General features: G+C 38.4%; 1 protein-coding gene across 1 annotated transcript; it reads left to right on the top strand.

Moving 5' to 3' along the window:
• Positions 1 to 1629: 1629 nt before the first annotated feature.
• Positions 1630 to 11914, top strand: MMP7 (matrix metallopeptidase 7). Its single transcript, XM_012659168.1, has 6 exons — positions 1630 to 1791; positions 4326 to 4552; positions 4638 to 4786; positions 6532 to 6660; positions 8840 to 9001; positions 11616 to 11914. The coding sequence occupies exons 1-6, from the start codon at positions 1681 to 1683 to the stop codon at positions 11642 to 11644; spliced, it is 807 nt and encodes a 268-aa protein (XP_012514622.1). The 5' UTR covers positions 1630 to 1680; the 3' UTR covers positions 11645 to 11914.
• Positions 11915 to 15327: the final 3413 nt, after the last annotated feature.

Genomic DNA, 15327 nt, shown 5'->3' with positions numbered 1-15327 from the left:
TATCTTCTTTGGTGAGGTGTCTATTAATGTCTTTGACCCATTTTTTAATCAGGTTGTTTGTGTTCTTATTGTTGAGTTTTAAGAACTTTTTGTACATTTTGGATAACAATTCTTTGTCTGATGTGTCTTTGCACATATTTTCACCCTGTTTGTGACCTGTCTTCTCATTCGCCTAAGGAAATGCCTTTTGATTGTAATTTCAGTACAAATATTACTAAAAATCTCATATACAACTTCATTTTCAGCTGATCCAAGTAAAATATATAAATAATCATTGATTCCACAAACATTTGTTGTGCACCTATCCTATGCATACACTAACTAAGGGTACCAAGTACTCAAGTATAGTTAAATTGTGACCACACAAAATCAAGTTATTTCTGTAAAGAGAGAAAATTTAATTAATCGATCTGAAAATGTTACCTTTGGTGAGACATAGTGCACCAGATAATTTAAGAGATATCTGAATAATTAAGCTTTTCAGCTCCAGCATTTTGGGGTGTTCCCCACGATGTGTTAGGGTCAAAAGCCATGCTGCTCTCCCAAGAAATGTATAACATAAAGAAGGAGAAAGACCTGTTACAAAATAAACAGGGAATGTGGTGTGATAGAAAAAGCACTGGACTAGGAGTCCTGATGACTACTAACTAGCTTTGTGACTTCAGGGAAGTAAGTTACTCTGTAATCTTGGCCTCAGTTTCATTTTTGGTAAAAATGAAGTAGTTGGACTAGAATCTGTAGATAGTAGGTCCTTATTGCTATATGTAGAATAAGCATTATGTGTATTGAGGACCAACAGAGCCCTGCCTGTAAGTGGGTAGCAGCCGGAGTCAGAGTGATTGGAAGAAAGAGATTAGATACAATGATTTCCAAGTGGAAGGTCTAGCTTTGGAGAAATGCATTACTATAGAATGTGAAAGCAGGTCAGTGGGGCAGATGAACAGTCAAGCCCATGCTTGAAGATTTTTGTTTGCTTGGTATTTTTTCATGTAATTCAAGAGGAATTAGGAGCAGTGTTGACCGTTAAGAAAAGAAATAAATGGATTAAAAGAAGACCCAAAGAAAGAAATTCTCACTGCTTTGCTAAGGGACCTGGCAGGTGAGGAGACGGAGCCATAGCGTGGCATTTCCATCGGCCTCCTGCCATCTTTCCCCTCTATAAAGAGCCATCGACTTTGGTTATGTTCTGTTTCTTGACTTTGGTGACTGTTACAGTATTTGCTTAATAACTACTTGATTATTTGAATGTTTTGTGTACTTTTCCATACCGTTCAATTTAAAAAAAAAAATCATTTTAAGATACATGGTACAAAAATGTCCTGAATAACGCTTCCCCAAATTTTTTAATTGAGAAGATCTGTGTAAGAAGTAATTTGATTCTGGAAAATAAAATGAGTTTTCTCATAGATTCCATTTATACAGCAGAGAGAAAAAAAAAATCTTTTGAAAGACAAATACATTGTGTGCCTCCTGCCAATAAGGGCATAATACTTCCTCGTTTTCGTTAATGAAAAATAACATACACTTTCAAAGTTCTGTGGACATTAAAAAGAAAGAAAACACTCAATGAGTCACCTATTTCCACATTTAGGGCTGAGAAGCTGTATAAATTTCTCCAGCCTCTAGCAGAAAACACCAAACCAATCATAGGTCCGGAACAATCATCTTTGGAGGGCAGCTATGCAACTCACCCTGCTGTGTGCTGTGTGTCTGCTGCCCAGCAGCCTGGCCCTGCCGCTGCCCAGGGAGGCTGGAGGCATTATGAGTAAGCAGCAGTGGGAACAGGCTCAGGTATGTCACAGTCCACTTACCTAGGGCTCTGTGATCCCACCATCGGCATTAGAAAGTGTGCTTTTCAATTATTTCTCCTTCCATGTTAGTATTGCAATGAATTTGGGGGAAGGGGGGTAATTTTTCTGATTATAAAAACAATATATGTTTTCATCAAGTAGCCATTAAGAGCAGATTTTAGAGCCTGTTTGAACTGAGTTTGAGTTCTAATTCCTCCATTCACTAGGTAGATGAACTTAAGAATGTCATTAAACTTCTCTGAGCTTCAGGTTTCTAATTTGAAAGATGGAGATAATAACGGTATCAACCAAATGGGGGTGTTGTAAAGTATTTAACACAGTACCTAAAATATTGTTTATACACAATAAATTGAAATGATTATTATTTATTGTCACTTGAGATTCTTTTCATAAAGTGCACAGAATGTTACCTCTTAAGATGAGGACTACTTGTGATGGAGAGATTTGAAGTCAGAAAACGTGGGTAGAAGTTACAACTCTCCCACAAGCCAATGACAAGGCATTAACTTCTGACTGTTTTCTCATGTGTGTTCAATGGAAATAATAATACTATGTGTTTTATACCTCCCAGGGTATTCTGATAATAACTGAGGTGATAACAATACCAACTAACACATACATAATAATTAAAGATTATGAAATACTTCCATATACATTGTCATTTAATCCTTAGCTCTGGCCTGGAAAAAAGAAGAACCAAAGTCAAGTTGCTTTACATTCTTGTTAGTGGTGGAGATAGGAATGAAGGAGAAGTGTTTCTGGTTCAAAAATCATGTTATTTCCAATATACTACTTAATAAGCAGTCTAACAAGTATAAAAAATTATTATTTGATAAACTAATGGGATGATTACTCATAAGTATTATTTATAAATTTAGGCTATAAGCATAAGAAAAGTCAAGTTTTTTTTCACTTTAACTTGAAAGTTTAAAAAGTTCCAGTAATATGTTAGATTGAACCACATGAAATTATCAAGATTGAACTGTTTTTTACCTCCAAAACAGTAATTTTACATGGTTCCACCTAATGGATTATCCAGAAGGAGTACTTTGCATGAATATTTAGTTCCTTCACTTAGGATGCAGATTGGCAGTAAACTAGAGGGAAGTTAGCTAGGTTTAACAGAGGACAGGAAAAGTCATCTCAAGAAATGCAGGATTTCTTCCAGAGCATGTCCTGGTACAGTCTGTAGCTCTGGAAGGGATAAAATGGGTTATTTGTTTTTAAATAAGGGATTAATTCCTAATTGTCATGGATGAACGACATGTTGTATTTAATGAAACACAATCATTGGTAACAAGAAGAGAGAGTGCAATGTTAATAAGGTTATTTATGTAAAGTGCATACTCCTGAGATGTTCTGAGACAAGTAATTATTGTCATCTACTCCAAAGTAGACTGCAAATTAGTGAGCTAAGTTTTAAATCATTTCAACAACAATACTATCATGCGTTATATTAATATAACCGCATATGTGTTTCTAATGTATGTAAGTCAGAGCACTTGAGTTCAAATACTGGCTTCTTCAGTCACTCACGGGGTGACCTTAGGCAACTTATTGCACTTTTCTGAGCCACCTTTCTTCATATATAAAGTAGGGATAACAATGCCATCACTACTTCGCAGGGTGGTTATGAGGTTTAAATGAGGAAAGTATGTAAATACCTGGCACTAGTAAGTGCTTAAAAAATGCTCTTGTGAGGTTACTGCCATTGTTCGTTCATTCACTTTTTATTTTTTTGTATTTAGGCAGCTGGATTTACACCCTCATCTCCAGATACTGGGAGTCTCTAAGAAATTCCTAGGGACCCAATTATGCATGGAATAGATCTGGGAGACCTGTTTTATCCTACAACTTCCCAAAGTGGGTTTTACTAGGGATTTAACAGTGGAAAGAGAGACTGGAAGTCAGCAAATTCAGGTCCAGTTCTGCTGATAATTTAATGTGTGAACCCGGGTAAATCATTTAGTTGCTATGAGCTTGGGTTTCTTCACCTGAACAATTATATTAAACTAATTAAACTAATAATCTCCTAATATTCTTTCCAGGAACTAAAATTTTAAGACCTTTTAACCTTTAGCTGGAACCACATCTCAGCTGAATCTTATATGGGCCTAGCTGGCTTCAGATCTCCCCCGAAGGCCTGCTGAGGGAAGGTCTCCATCGTACCCATGGAGGACTCACTAGGACACACTTCCTGATTGCTGTGACAAACAAGTCTAGGCTTTATAAAGTGTACAATGTATTTCTCCTCAGAACATTTAATGGGACGAAAGAGAAATTGAGAGATTCTTCTCTTTTGCTGATGAAACGGCATGCCAGTGCTTCTTTATTGATATTAAATTTTCTCCTCACTAATGTGCACTTATTTTATGCAGTGACTATGCAATTATTCTGTCTTCAAATCACTATTTGAATCCGCAGGAACCAAAGGCAAAAGATGTATAGACGTCTAAGGTAAAAGAAGATAATAAACAAACAAGAACTGCAGATTAATTACTCTCTTTTTAATAGGACTATCTCAAAAGATTTTACTCCTATGACTCACAAACAAAAAATGCCAACAGTTTAGAAGCCAAACTCAAGGAGATGCAAAAGTTCTTTGGCCTGCCTATAACTGGAGTGTTAAGCCCCCGCCTCATAGAAATAATGCAGAAACCCAGATGTGGAGTGCCAGATGTTGCAGAATACTCACTATTCCCCAAAATCCCAAAATGGACTTCCAAAATAGTCACCTACAGGTTAGTTTTGCTTTGGCTCATTTTGGCAAAAATGATAAAGCCCTTTCCCTAAGAGGTTAAATATTGTTTTCTTGTTTGCTATTAGGATTGTATCATACACTCGAGACTTGTCATCTTTCACAGTGAATCAATTAGTGGAAAAGGCTTTAAACATGTGGAGCAAAGAAATCCCACTGCGTTTCAAGAGAGCAGGGTGGGGAGTTGCCGATATCATGATTGGCTTTGCCAGAGGAGGTAAGAAAGATTTCTGTAAGCTAATCCTGTGCACTACTTTATTTGTTTATTATTTATATCAGTGCTCTCCTCTTTTCAGGGCTTAAAACTCTGAATGAGAGCTAAATAGACAGATATTTAGCAACAGTATTACAATTTTTATAATCCGTTGATTTAGAACCACTTTTTATAGCAGAAGTTGGCAAACTACAACCCATGAACCAAATCCAGCTCACCATCTATTTTTGTAAATAAAATTGTACTGGAATACAGCCAACCTTCTTCATTTACCTCCTATCTATGACTGCTTTTGGGCAGTCAACAATTGTGACAGAAACCATCAAGTTCATAAAGCTTAAATACTTGTTGTCTGACCATTTATAGAAAAAGTTTGCCAAAAGTTTGTAGCATGAATCATTTTATATATATATGTATAGTCATGCATCACTTAACAGTGGGGATACATTCTGAGAAATGCCTTCTTAGACAGTTTGTCATTGTGTGAACAACATAGTGTGTACTTAACACAGACCTGGATAATAGCATAGCCTAATACACACCTAGGCTATATGGCCTAGCATATTGTTCCTAGGCTACAAACCTGTACAGCATGTTACTGTACTGAATGTTGTATGGTACATCTAACACAATGGTAAGTATCTGTGTATCTAAACATAACTAAACATCAAAAATGTAATTAATTGTGCTATGACATTACCTCAGCTGCATCACTAGGCGATAGGAATTTTTCAGCTCCATTATAATCTTATGGGACCACCATTGTAGATGTGGCCTGTTGTTGACAGAAAGGTCACTACGCAGCACATGCCAATGTGTTTAGAGTGATCTAGCTGACATCAGTATTAAACCAACAGAAGGAGTTACAGCTTCCAAAGGTCTCAAGTGGCCCCCAACAAGTGGGATAGTGACAGGTCATAAATCTTCATGTAGCAAGAAAGTAGAAAATAGATACTTTCCTATTAAATGACTTAAAGAGCTATAACTCATAAACATGAACTACTCTTAATTGTTAGTGTTTATGGGGCAAATTTGGAGAAAAATGCTGCCCATTTTGGTCTGTTCTAATGTTGAACTGCTCAGGTACTGTGATTTTAGCTGAAATTTGAACTTGAACCCACAATGTTGACAACACTGAAGAAAATGTTCTGGAAAGCACTAATCATGGTGCTACAAGTTTTTTAAGAGTTAGATAAACTGAGTATGACCTCATATCAACTTGAAGAAAATAGCTCTGCATCACAAATAAAAGAACTATCAAAAGCCATTTTTGGAGACCTTGAGTGTGGTTCTCGAAGAGACCGTCCACTATGCCCACAAAGAATAAGCTAGATTTTTAAGGAAAAAAAAAAAATGTATGAAATGGCACACAAACTACTTGCTCAATGCAGTACTCACATTCATTCTCCCTCCTACTACCATTCAGCCAAGCAAAGTGGTCAAATTTAACAAAAGCTTAAATGCAAGCACAAGTTAGAGGTAAATGCATTTAAAGTTGCTTATCTAGTTAGTAAGCCTTCGACATGTGATGGTTATCAGTGATGAGCAGTGGTTCTGTGAGAGAAAAAGTGCCTGTACCAAATAGGCACCCACACCGCCCTGTGCGTGCAATTGGCCACTTGCCCTAACAGTCCCAACCACTTGAACGGGGCTGCTCCTTCCAGCCTCAATCATTGCATAAACTGAAAAGATAAAATGACTGGAGAAAAAAATTAGTCACTAAGAGCAGTCACCCCATTTTCTTTTAGCTCACGGGGATCCCTACCCATTTGATGGGCCAGGAAACACGCTGGCTCATGCCTTTGCACCTGGGCCAGGCCTCGGAGGAGACGCTCACTTTGATGAGGATGAACGCTGGACTGATGGCAGCAGCATAGGTATAGCGCCCCGTGTCTCTTCTGTTCCACATCTTTTTCACAATCCTGAACTTATAATAACTTTAATTTAATAATCACATTAAATCATAATAAGTATTGAGGTCTTGCTAGGTGCCAACCGTTGTACTGTATGCTTTAAATTCATTATCTCATTAATATGTTCATAATGCTACATACATGTGCAAAAGATGGAAGCTCGGGCTACAGAGTCAAGCGGCATTGGGTTCAATTTGCCGTACCTCCACCAATTACTCACTGTGTGTCCTTGGGCAAGTTATTTAACTTATCGCAGCCTCAGTTTTCTCATCTGTGAAATGGGAATATAAATAGTTCCCATCTGAAGGGTTGTTTAAATTAAATGAGATAATGCTTATACCGTGCTTAGACTATATTAGTGATTCCATAAATTAAAGCTATTTCTTCCTATTTCCACAAAATAAGGGTCTCAAATGGAGGAGAAAGAGGAACAGAGACTATGATATTTAGCAATTATATATAATTCTGGGATTATTCACTATTTTCAGAAAGAACCAACTCCATGACCCAGCCCATCATATTCATCACATTACAAAGTAGGAGGTTACAGACACATCAGACAGCTAATGGAGAGGAGTGCTGGCATAAATCATCTTTATTGGAGAAAATTCTTAAAAAAAAAAAATAAGGCTACTTACTGGCCCTGAAAGGGAAATTGGTGCTTGTGTTTGGTAAAAGGAATTCACCACAGTTCAAAGTATTACTGCCTTGCTGCTAAAATCTAACCTATATACAGTTGTGATGCCACCACCCTTTCACACCTTGCATCTCTGTTTCAGTCTCCTTTCTTCCCACTCAAGGTGGATTAAGGGCAGTTTCCTGTCAATCTAATGCAACACAGTTGGAGCTCTGGCCACTCCTCAAACTCACAAGTTCACACCTTCCCTGCTGCTTGCAAAGTCTGTGAGTCTGAGGGAGAGAAAAGGCTGTATGTAACGCAATTTAATGAGTCAAAATCAAAAACAAAGCCTAGCATTACCTGGAGATCCTGCCTTTCAGTCTTGCCTTTCTGAAAGACAACTTTCTCTCTCCTGATATTCAAGGTCACTATCATTTATTAAATCACCATGACTTGGCACATAGTGGGAAGCTCTAATCATGACAAATCTATAGGGTAGGAATTATTGTCTCCATTGAATGGATGAGGAACTGAGACTCAGCAACAGTGATTAAATTGTCCAGAGTTGTCCAGTCAGTAAGTAGTAGAGCTGCTTTTCCAACCTAGATCTTAGTGCTTTTAAAACCTTTGCTTTTGGCCGGGCGCGGTGGCTCACGCCTGTAATCCTAGCACTCTGGGAGGCTGAGGCGGGCGGATTGTTTGAGCTCAGGAGTTCGAAACCAGCCTGAGCAAGAGCGAGACCCCGTCTCTACTAAAATTAGAAAGAAATTAATCGGACAACTAAAAATATATAGAAAAAATTAGCCAGGCATGGTGGCGCATGCCTGTAGTCCCAGCTACTCGGGAGGCTGAGGCAGGAGGATCGCTTGAGCCCAGGAGTTTGAGGTTGCTGTGAGCTAGACTGACGCCACGGCACTCTAGCCCGGGCAAAAAAGAGTGAGACTCTGTCTCAAAAAAGAAAAAAAAAAACCTTTGCTTTCTATAATACTATGGAAAATTGCTGCCTGAGCAAAAGAAGCAAAGAGGCAGAAAAACATTACATTTTTTTACGAAGCATAAATGGTGATGAGATGAAAGCACTGCTATTTGGATTACCCTTCTAACCCCTTCCCATTTTTAAAAAAAAATTTCATAGTATTAAGGGGATACAAATGTTTTTGGTTACATGGATCGCTTTTGTAATGCTTGAGCCATGGCTGTAAGTGTGCCCATCACCCAAATCGTGTTCATCGTGCCTGTTAGGTGTTTGCCCCTCCCCCTCCCTTCCCCCCCACCCGCACTCCTCCCTGCTTGCTTTCCACTCAGTTTTACATCCCACTGTGCACATGTGTCCTCATCGGTTAGTGATTGGATGGGAAACCCCTCCCCATTTTTGAAAGCCTAGAAACAAATAAGTAAACTACAGAGGACTGGGAGGTGGGTATTTTTGTAGTTACTTTATTTTTTATTATGATATTATGTATTATGTTATATATAATATTGTGTTATTTTTATAGTTATCATATGTCACTTCTTCCCTTATAGGAATTAACTTCCTATATGCTGCAACTCATGAACTTGGCCATTCTTTGGGTCTGGGCCATTCCTCTGATCCTAATGCCGTGATGTATCCAACCTATGGAAGTGCAGATCTCCAAAATTTCAAACTTTCACAGGATGATATTGAAGGCATTCAGAAACTATATGGTAATATTTATGATTTTAAATTGGGGAGATGTCATATTTTCTTTTGAGAGTAGGCTTGGGTGATAAAAGCTGGGAAATGGATATTTACCTGGAAAACCACACTGAAATTTATATCAAAAAACCTATTGAGGGGAAAAATTTGAGACATTAGATATTCAAAAATGCAACCAGACTATTTTATACTATGAGGATGTTGATTTTAAGTTTCAGTAATATATTATCACATGGTAAAATTATGAAAATGAAGCTATTAAGGCTTTCTGCAAGCTGCCACTCACTGTTCTTCCTTAGTTCAAATACTTTATGGTAGTCTCCCCCTGTAGGAACGGACAGAAGAAACAAAACACCTTCCGCCACAGCCGCCCACTCCCAGGGATTCAGCCCTTGGCAATTGAGAGAGACCCAATTTTTCCTGTTTGCATATACGTGTAGGGAAAATCGTTAACTATGGACAGCAACTGCTTATAGTTGCTGGTCACAAAGCTTAAGAACATCCCATGTCCCAATCTACACTTCTTTGGTTTAATCAAGTTCCAAATTCAGTTTTAAAAAACACTGATTTGTATCTGCTGACCTACAGTCAGAAATAGTATTTCAGAAAGAAATCAAAGGACAAGGATACAAAGCCATGTTTCTGGACAAAGATAAGAAAAGTAAAGTTCAAAGAGGCTGAGTGAACTGTCCAAGGTCATGTGGCTGTCAAGTGCTTGAACGATGATTCCAAGTCAGGACTGTGTGGTTTCATACTCTTTCTATGACATATCCCTACCTAGTAATCTTTTATAATAAAAGCATTCTGGATAAGAAAATATAAAATGACATCTTTAAGTCGGCAGGTATAATTAACACATTAACTGCCACGTGAGCTGTATTTAACTCACGCTAGTTTTAAACCTGGGGCTTCATGAAGCATATGTAACTCAAACATCTTTTAACCTTTGCCCTTATGAACTATTTTTCAAGTTGCATATAACTCACGCACAGAAAACAATAAAAAGTAGCAAATTTTTCATTACATTAGAAAGGATCATTTTGTTTTCTAAGCTTTTATTCTGTTTTTGTGATAAAACACCTTGGCCCTAGGGAAAAACAAAATTTTTTCTAGTGTGGCAGTTAATGTGTTAAGCCTATGTGACTAAATATCAGGGTGATAAGAATACATTGAAGGGGGAGGGGGGTGGGGGCAACATATGTAACCTAAACATCTGTACCCCCATAATACGCTGAAATAAAAAAAAAAGCCAAAAAAAAGAGAATACATTGAAAAAGATCACAGAAGAGTCTTTGAATAATCAAATGAGCAGTGAAAGTGCTCCCATATAATAGAGTACTGTTCTTAGAGGAAAATTATTCCTATAGGATAATGGATTTAAGATATCAGTTGAACCTAGATCTTACTATTATATAAATCAGCATTTCCCAATCTGTATTCCCAGAACTCTGGTTCTACAAGATGATTCCCAAAAACAGATGCTATGGAAAAATAAGTTCAAGAAACACTACATACTATATTTCAGTTGCATGGGATCTTAAAGAGTCCTAAACATACATCATTTAAATCCAGTGTTTCCTAAATTATAATCCTTCTTATGAAATACCCCTTGGGACCCATGAAATAGCACTTCAGAGAACACACTTTGGAAAATGCTATGTAACTGTCCCCTAAAGATCCAACTGAAAAAACTGCTACTGTCCGAAAGACTCACAAAATATTGACTGTTGTTGGTAAAGTCATTGCCAACAAAACAGAAAATACTACTCTCCCATTGTGCCTCGCGGGGGTGGGGAACCTGCGACCTTGGGGCCCTCTGGATCCTGAGTGCAGCCTTTTGACTGAACCCAAATTTTACAGAACAAATCCTTTTATTAAAAGGGGTGCAGCAGATAAAGACGAAGGTTTTTTTTACCTCCTTGGTGCTTAAAAAAGAACAATCTTGAAATCAGAAGGCCACAGCTTCCCCACCCACAGGAAGAAAATAGACTGGTACATTAAATCCTTAAGAATTAGGCAAAAAAAAAAAAAAAAAAAGCACCCCTAGTCAAAGTTGGAAAGAAGAAACTTCTGGACAAATGAAAGTAGGACTTACTTATGTAGATTGTAACCATAGGGAGGCCATTAATCCAAAAAGTAATATGAGCAGAAAATGAAGATTCAAAAGAATGTGATTAAACTCATACATGAAAGAGTCCTAATGCTCTTTTCAGAATAATAAAAATAATAGCCAAAATGCATTGAGTACTTGCCGTGTACCAAGAACTTCACATGAATTAACTCGTTTAATCCAACAATCCAATGAGACGTTATTATCCACACTTTGCAGATTGGTAAACTGATGCTAAAAGAGGGTAAGTATAATAATAACTTACCAAGGTCATGCAGCCAGTAAACTGGTAGAGACCAGATGCAAAGGAATCTGACCCCCTGGGCCCCTACTTGATGCAGTACTGCCTTCTCAGCCTTGGAGGCTGCTCTTCGGAACCTTTGTCCTAGACACAGAAAACTGAGCTGAGTGAATGACAGATTGTATATACCATAACATTTCCTTTGTACAGTGTTAAGATTTTTTAAAGCATTTTATACTATATCAGAATGTTCTTATTTTTTTCTCAACAGGAAAGAGAATTAATTCAAGAGAGAACTAGAAACTTCAGGGAGAACATCTATCTATTCATTGAATTCTGTATCATTGTTCCCCAACCAGAATTGATAAACACTATTCCTATACTCCTTTTAGCACTTATTTCGTCCTTTCTTGTCTTGCAGTTGGCTTTCGCATGGCTCTCTCTCCCTCTGAGGATAAACTCTTTCATGGCACGAATGTGTCTTACTCATCTATGACCCTCCTCACGCAGCTTGCAGTTTCTAGATGTCAATACACATTATATATGCAAATAAATAAAATTTTTATTCCAGGTGAAATCATTTATGTTTGGGAGCACTGTTTCTGTGGCAAGAGAAGACATGCTATACAATGAAATCAAAGACTCCTGGGGGCTTCAGCGGCACTTCACCCTATCCCCAAATGAGGAAGAGGGGAGCTCCACCTCTTCATTGTTCATTAGTGGAGCCCAAATTTACACAAACATCCCCTTATCCTTTTGGCCCAAGCTCTTGTTCTGAGTCTTCTGGGAAGTCCAATTATTCCCACAAAATGTCTCTGAATTCCCAAGGACTTCCAGTCTCATAGTTACCTCCAGCTCCATTTTCTCTTTAACTTTCTCCAAACCAATCCTACAAGGCTTTTGTGTGAGTGTAGATGTCGCTGAAGATTTGCATCAACAGTGAGATTTTACACTGCACAAGGGTAATGAGATTGAAAAAAATGAAAATTGGATATTATCCCCATCCTTCAAATCCCTTACCTACCCCAGACCAGGAATTTCTCACTGTCCACCTACTTCCGCAGGCTGCAGCCTCTGCCACATCTCTCCCCAGTCCTCCACGCCATCTGACACCCCCAGAAACTCATTTTCCTGATGTCCTGCAACTGCAGCCCTCCTTCTCCACACAGAGACTCACTAATGTGTTCTCTGGGTGAAGCCCTCTCCACGTGGGACTTAACCCTTCAGCAGGACGCAGAGCTGCCATTTCAGCCTTTCCTTTTGTCCTCCTCCTGCACTCCCCACACTCATGCATGGTTTTCTCTATAAAATAGAGGGATGAACGATTGCAATTCACTTTCTTACTGCTATAAGTTATGCCCCACACACACATTTTAAAAATATGCTTTTTTAAAATTTCACACAAAAACTTTTTTCACTCAAAACATATCAATATCCCAAAATCAGAACTATCACCAGAGCCATTAGGAAGCCATTCCTAGGATAGATCAAATGAGAGGAGAATCCACAATCCAGGCAAAGTATGAACTATATGTGAACAGGGTTGAAATACCCTTTTAAAAATAAGGGAATATGTCTATCGTGTTAGAATGAAAAGGAAGTTAGAAGTCATTAAATTCAAGTTCCTCATTTTGTAGATGACAAAACAGACCAAGAGAGGCTAAATGATTTCCATAAGGTTCACAGAAGAAAATGCAGTTGTGATTTAAGAGTATTGGGTTTGTTTGTTTGCTTATCTGTGTGTATTTTGATTCAGGCAGCAGGAGGCAGGATCTGTCTTGCAGCTGAAGGAGATACCTGTTGTTTTTACCTGCCCAGTGTCCCTTCGCCCTACTTTTAGGAGCAGGGAATTGTCTCTCCTCTTTGTGTACAATCTTCATGAGACATCACTTAGGATGCCACACACTGCCTGCGCTGAGAGGGGAGTACAGGTCCCAAGCTTGGCCTATTCGACACTCTCTCAAGAAAACACTGCAGGTGGATTCATCCTGGCTACGGGGCTCTATAGACATTGCCTACTCAGTCCTACACCAAGATAGATTCCTGAAGCTGCCCTGGGTCCTGTCCTCCTCATAGCTTAGGTGCAGGACTTCTCTTCCAAATTTTGCAACTTACTGCATTGCCTTCCAATAAATTTTGTCTTTCTGTCTTTCTTTTTTTTTATTCTGAGACAGGGTCTTGCTCTATTGTCCCGCTGGAGTGCAGTGTCATCATCATAGCCCATTGCATCCTCAAACTTCTGGACTCAAGTGATCCTCCTGCCTCAGCCTTCTGAGTAGCTGGGACTGCAGGCGTGCACCACTGTGCCCGGCTAATTTTTTCTATTTTTAGTAGAGACAGGTCTCCCTGTTGCTCAAGCTGGTCTCGAACTCCTGAGCTCAAGCGATCCTCCTGCCTCAGCCCCTCAGAGTGCTAGGATTATAGGCATGAGCCCCACACCCGGCCAATTTTGTGTATTGCTTAAGTTAGCAGAGTCAGTTTATGTCTGTTGTTCGCAAATCCCTTGCACAGTAGCTCGGCTGGCTCTCGTATGGTATCTGCACGTAGGGGTTTTGTTCTGTACTTTACCACATACTTCAATCTTAATGAAACTAAGATCTAACTGAGCATAGAAGTAGAATTTTCTTATTTCCATCAAAATAACATAAAGCTGACTGGTAAATACAAATTTTCCTAGCAAATAAGGATTTATGTTCTTTTTTTAATTAATAATTGTAGTAAAATACACACCATCTTAACCATTTTTAACTATACAGTTCAGTATTGTTGTGTATTTACACTACTGTACAAGAGAAAGGGTTCTTAACCTCAGCACTATTGGCATTTTTGACTGGATAGTTCTTTGTTGTGGGAGCGGTCGTATGTACTATACTATGGTTAGAACTTATTCCTGGCCTATACCCATTAGAGATCCCAGTAGAACATCCTCAATTGTGGTAACCAAAAATATCTTCAGATATTGCCAAATGTCCCCTCAGGGGAAAAATAGCCCCTATTTGAGAACCTTCTAGCTGAAGAAAATAAATTCTTATTTCACTGGATTATACTTAGTATCCACTCCACCTTTTTATTCACCCAGGACCCTGCCATCCTCTAATGATGTACCATCCCATGGGAAAGGAAAGCCAGGAAAGGTTTCATGTGACGTTGCTTGTTTGGGGCACTTATTTGAAGAGAAGATTGTTATATTTTAAGGAATAAAACCACCTGTATGCCAAAGCCAAAATACTATGTATAGGTAGAAGTTCACAGGTTTGTTTATATTTTGTAAATTACTTTTATTGTTACTTTTTCTAATTTTAAAGTCAATAAACTCCAGTTTAAGAAAGAGGTCTGAGCACATATTAATAAATTTGTTTTCCCTCCCTTGGAAGATTCCATTTAAGTGGCGATGAAGGAATAAAACAGAGTAGGAGTTGGCAATGGACAAGGGATTGCACTAAATTTCTGGAGGACCTAATACAGCCAATATATGGAACATATCAGCCTCAGCCTAGGATGTGCAAAGAGACTGAAAATGAAAATGGAAGTTAAATTGCCTGACTCCAAAGAGGCTTTGAAATCCCAGTTGGAAGTTTTAATGAAAGCAAGGTAAAAAATGAAATCAGGAGATTCACTGTATATGTGTATAATATGATTGACTTCATCTCCTTCCTCCAAGAAAAATGGCAGAGAGCCAGACATTCATTTCCAGGCAAAACATCAAAGAATTCTTTGTTAAATAAATTTTAAAATATTTTGGGAGAGAACAGGACATTTACAGTGGGTTCTACACCTCTGAACAAAATATCCGCATTTTGGCTTTGAGGTTGGGAGGAGGGAAGACTCCATCAATCTGCTCGTCCTAAATTAGATGTAGCAGTGGACAAGATCCACTCACATACACCAAACTTCTAGTCAGCTTTTTTATTGTCCCACTGTTGAAATTAAATGCGGAATCAAATACTAGATAATTGAGGGAATCTGAGAGCAGCAAAATTTAC

Source organism: Propithecus coquereli, unplaced genomic scaffold (genome assembly GCF_000956105.1).
Source record: "Propithecus coquereli isolate 6110/MARCELLA unplaced genomic scaffold, Pcoq_1.0 Scaffold6, whole genome shotgun sequence".
Taxonomy (NCBI): domain Eukaryota; kingdom Metazoa; phylum Chordata; class Mammalia; order Primates; family Indriidae; genus Propithecus; species Propithecus coquereli.
The sequence above is the reverse complement of the archived record's forward strand: the minus strand, read 5'-3'. Positions and strand labels throughout refer to the sequence as shown.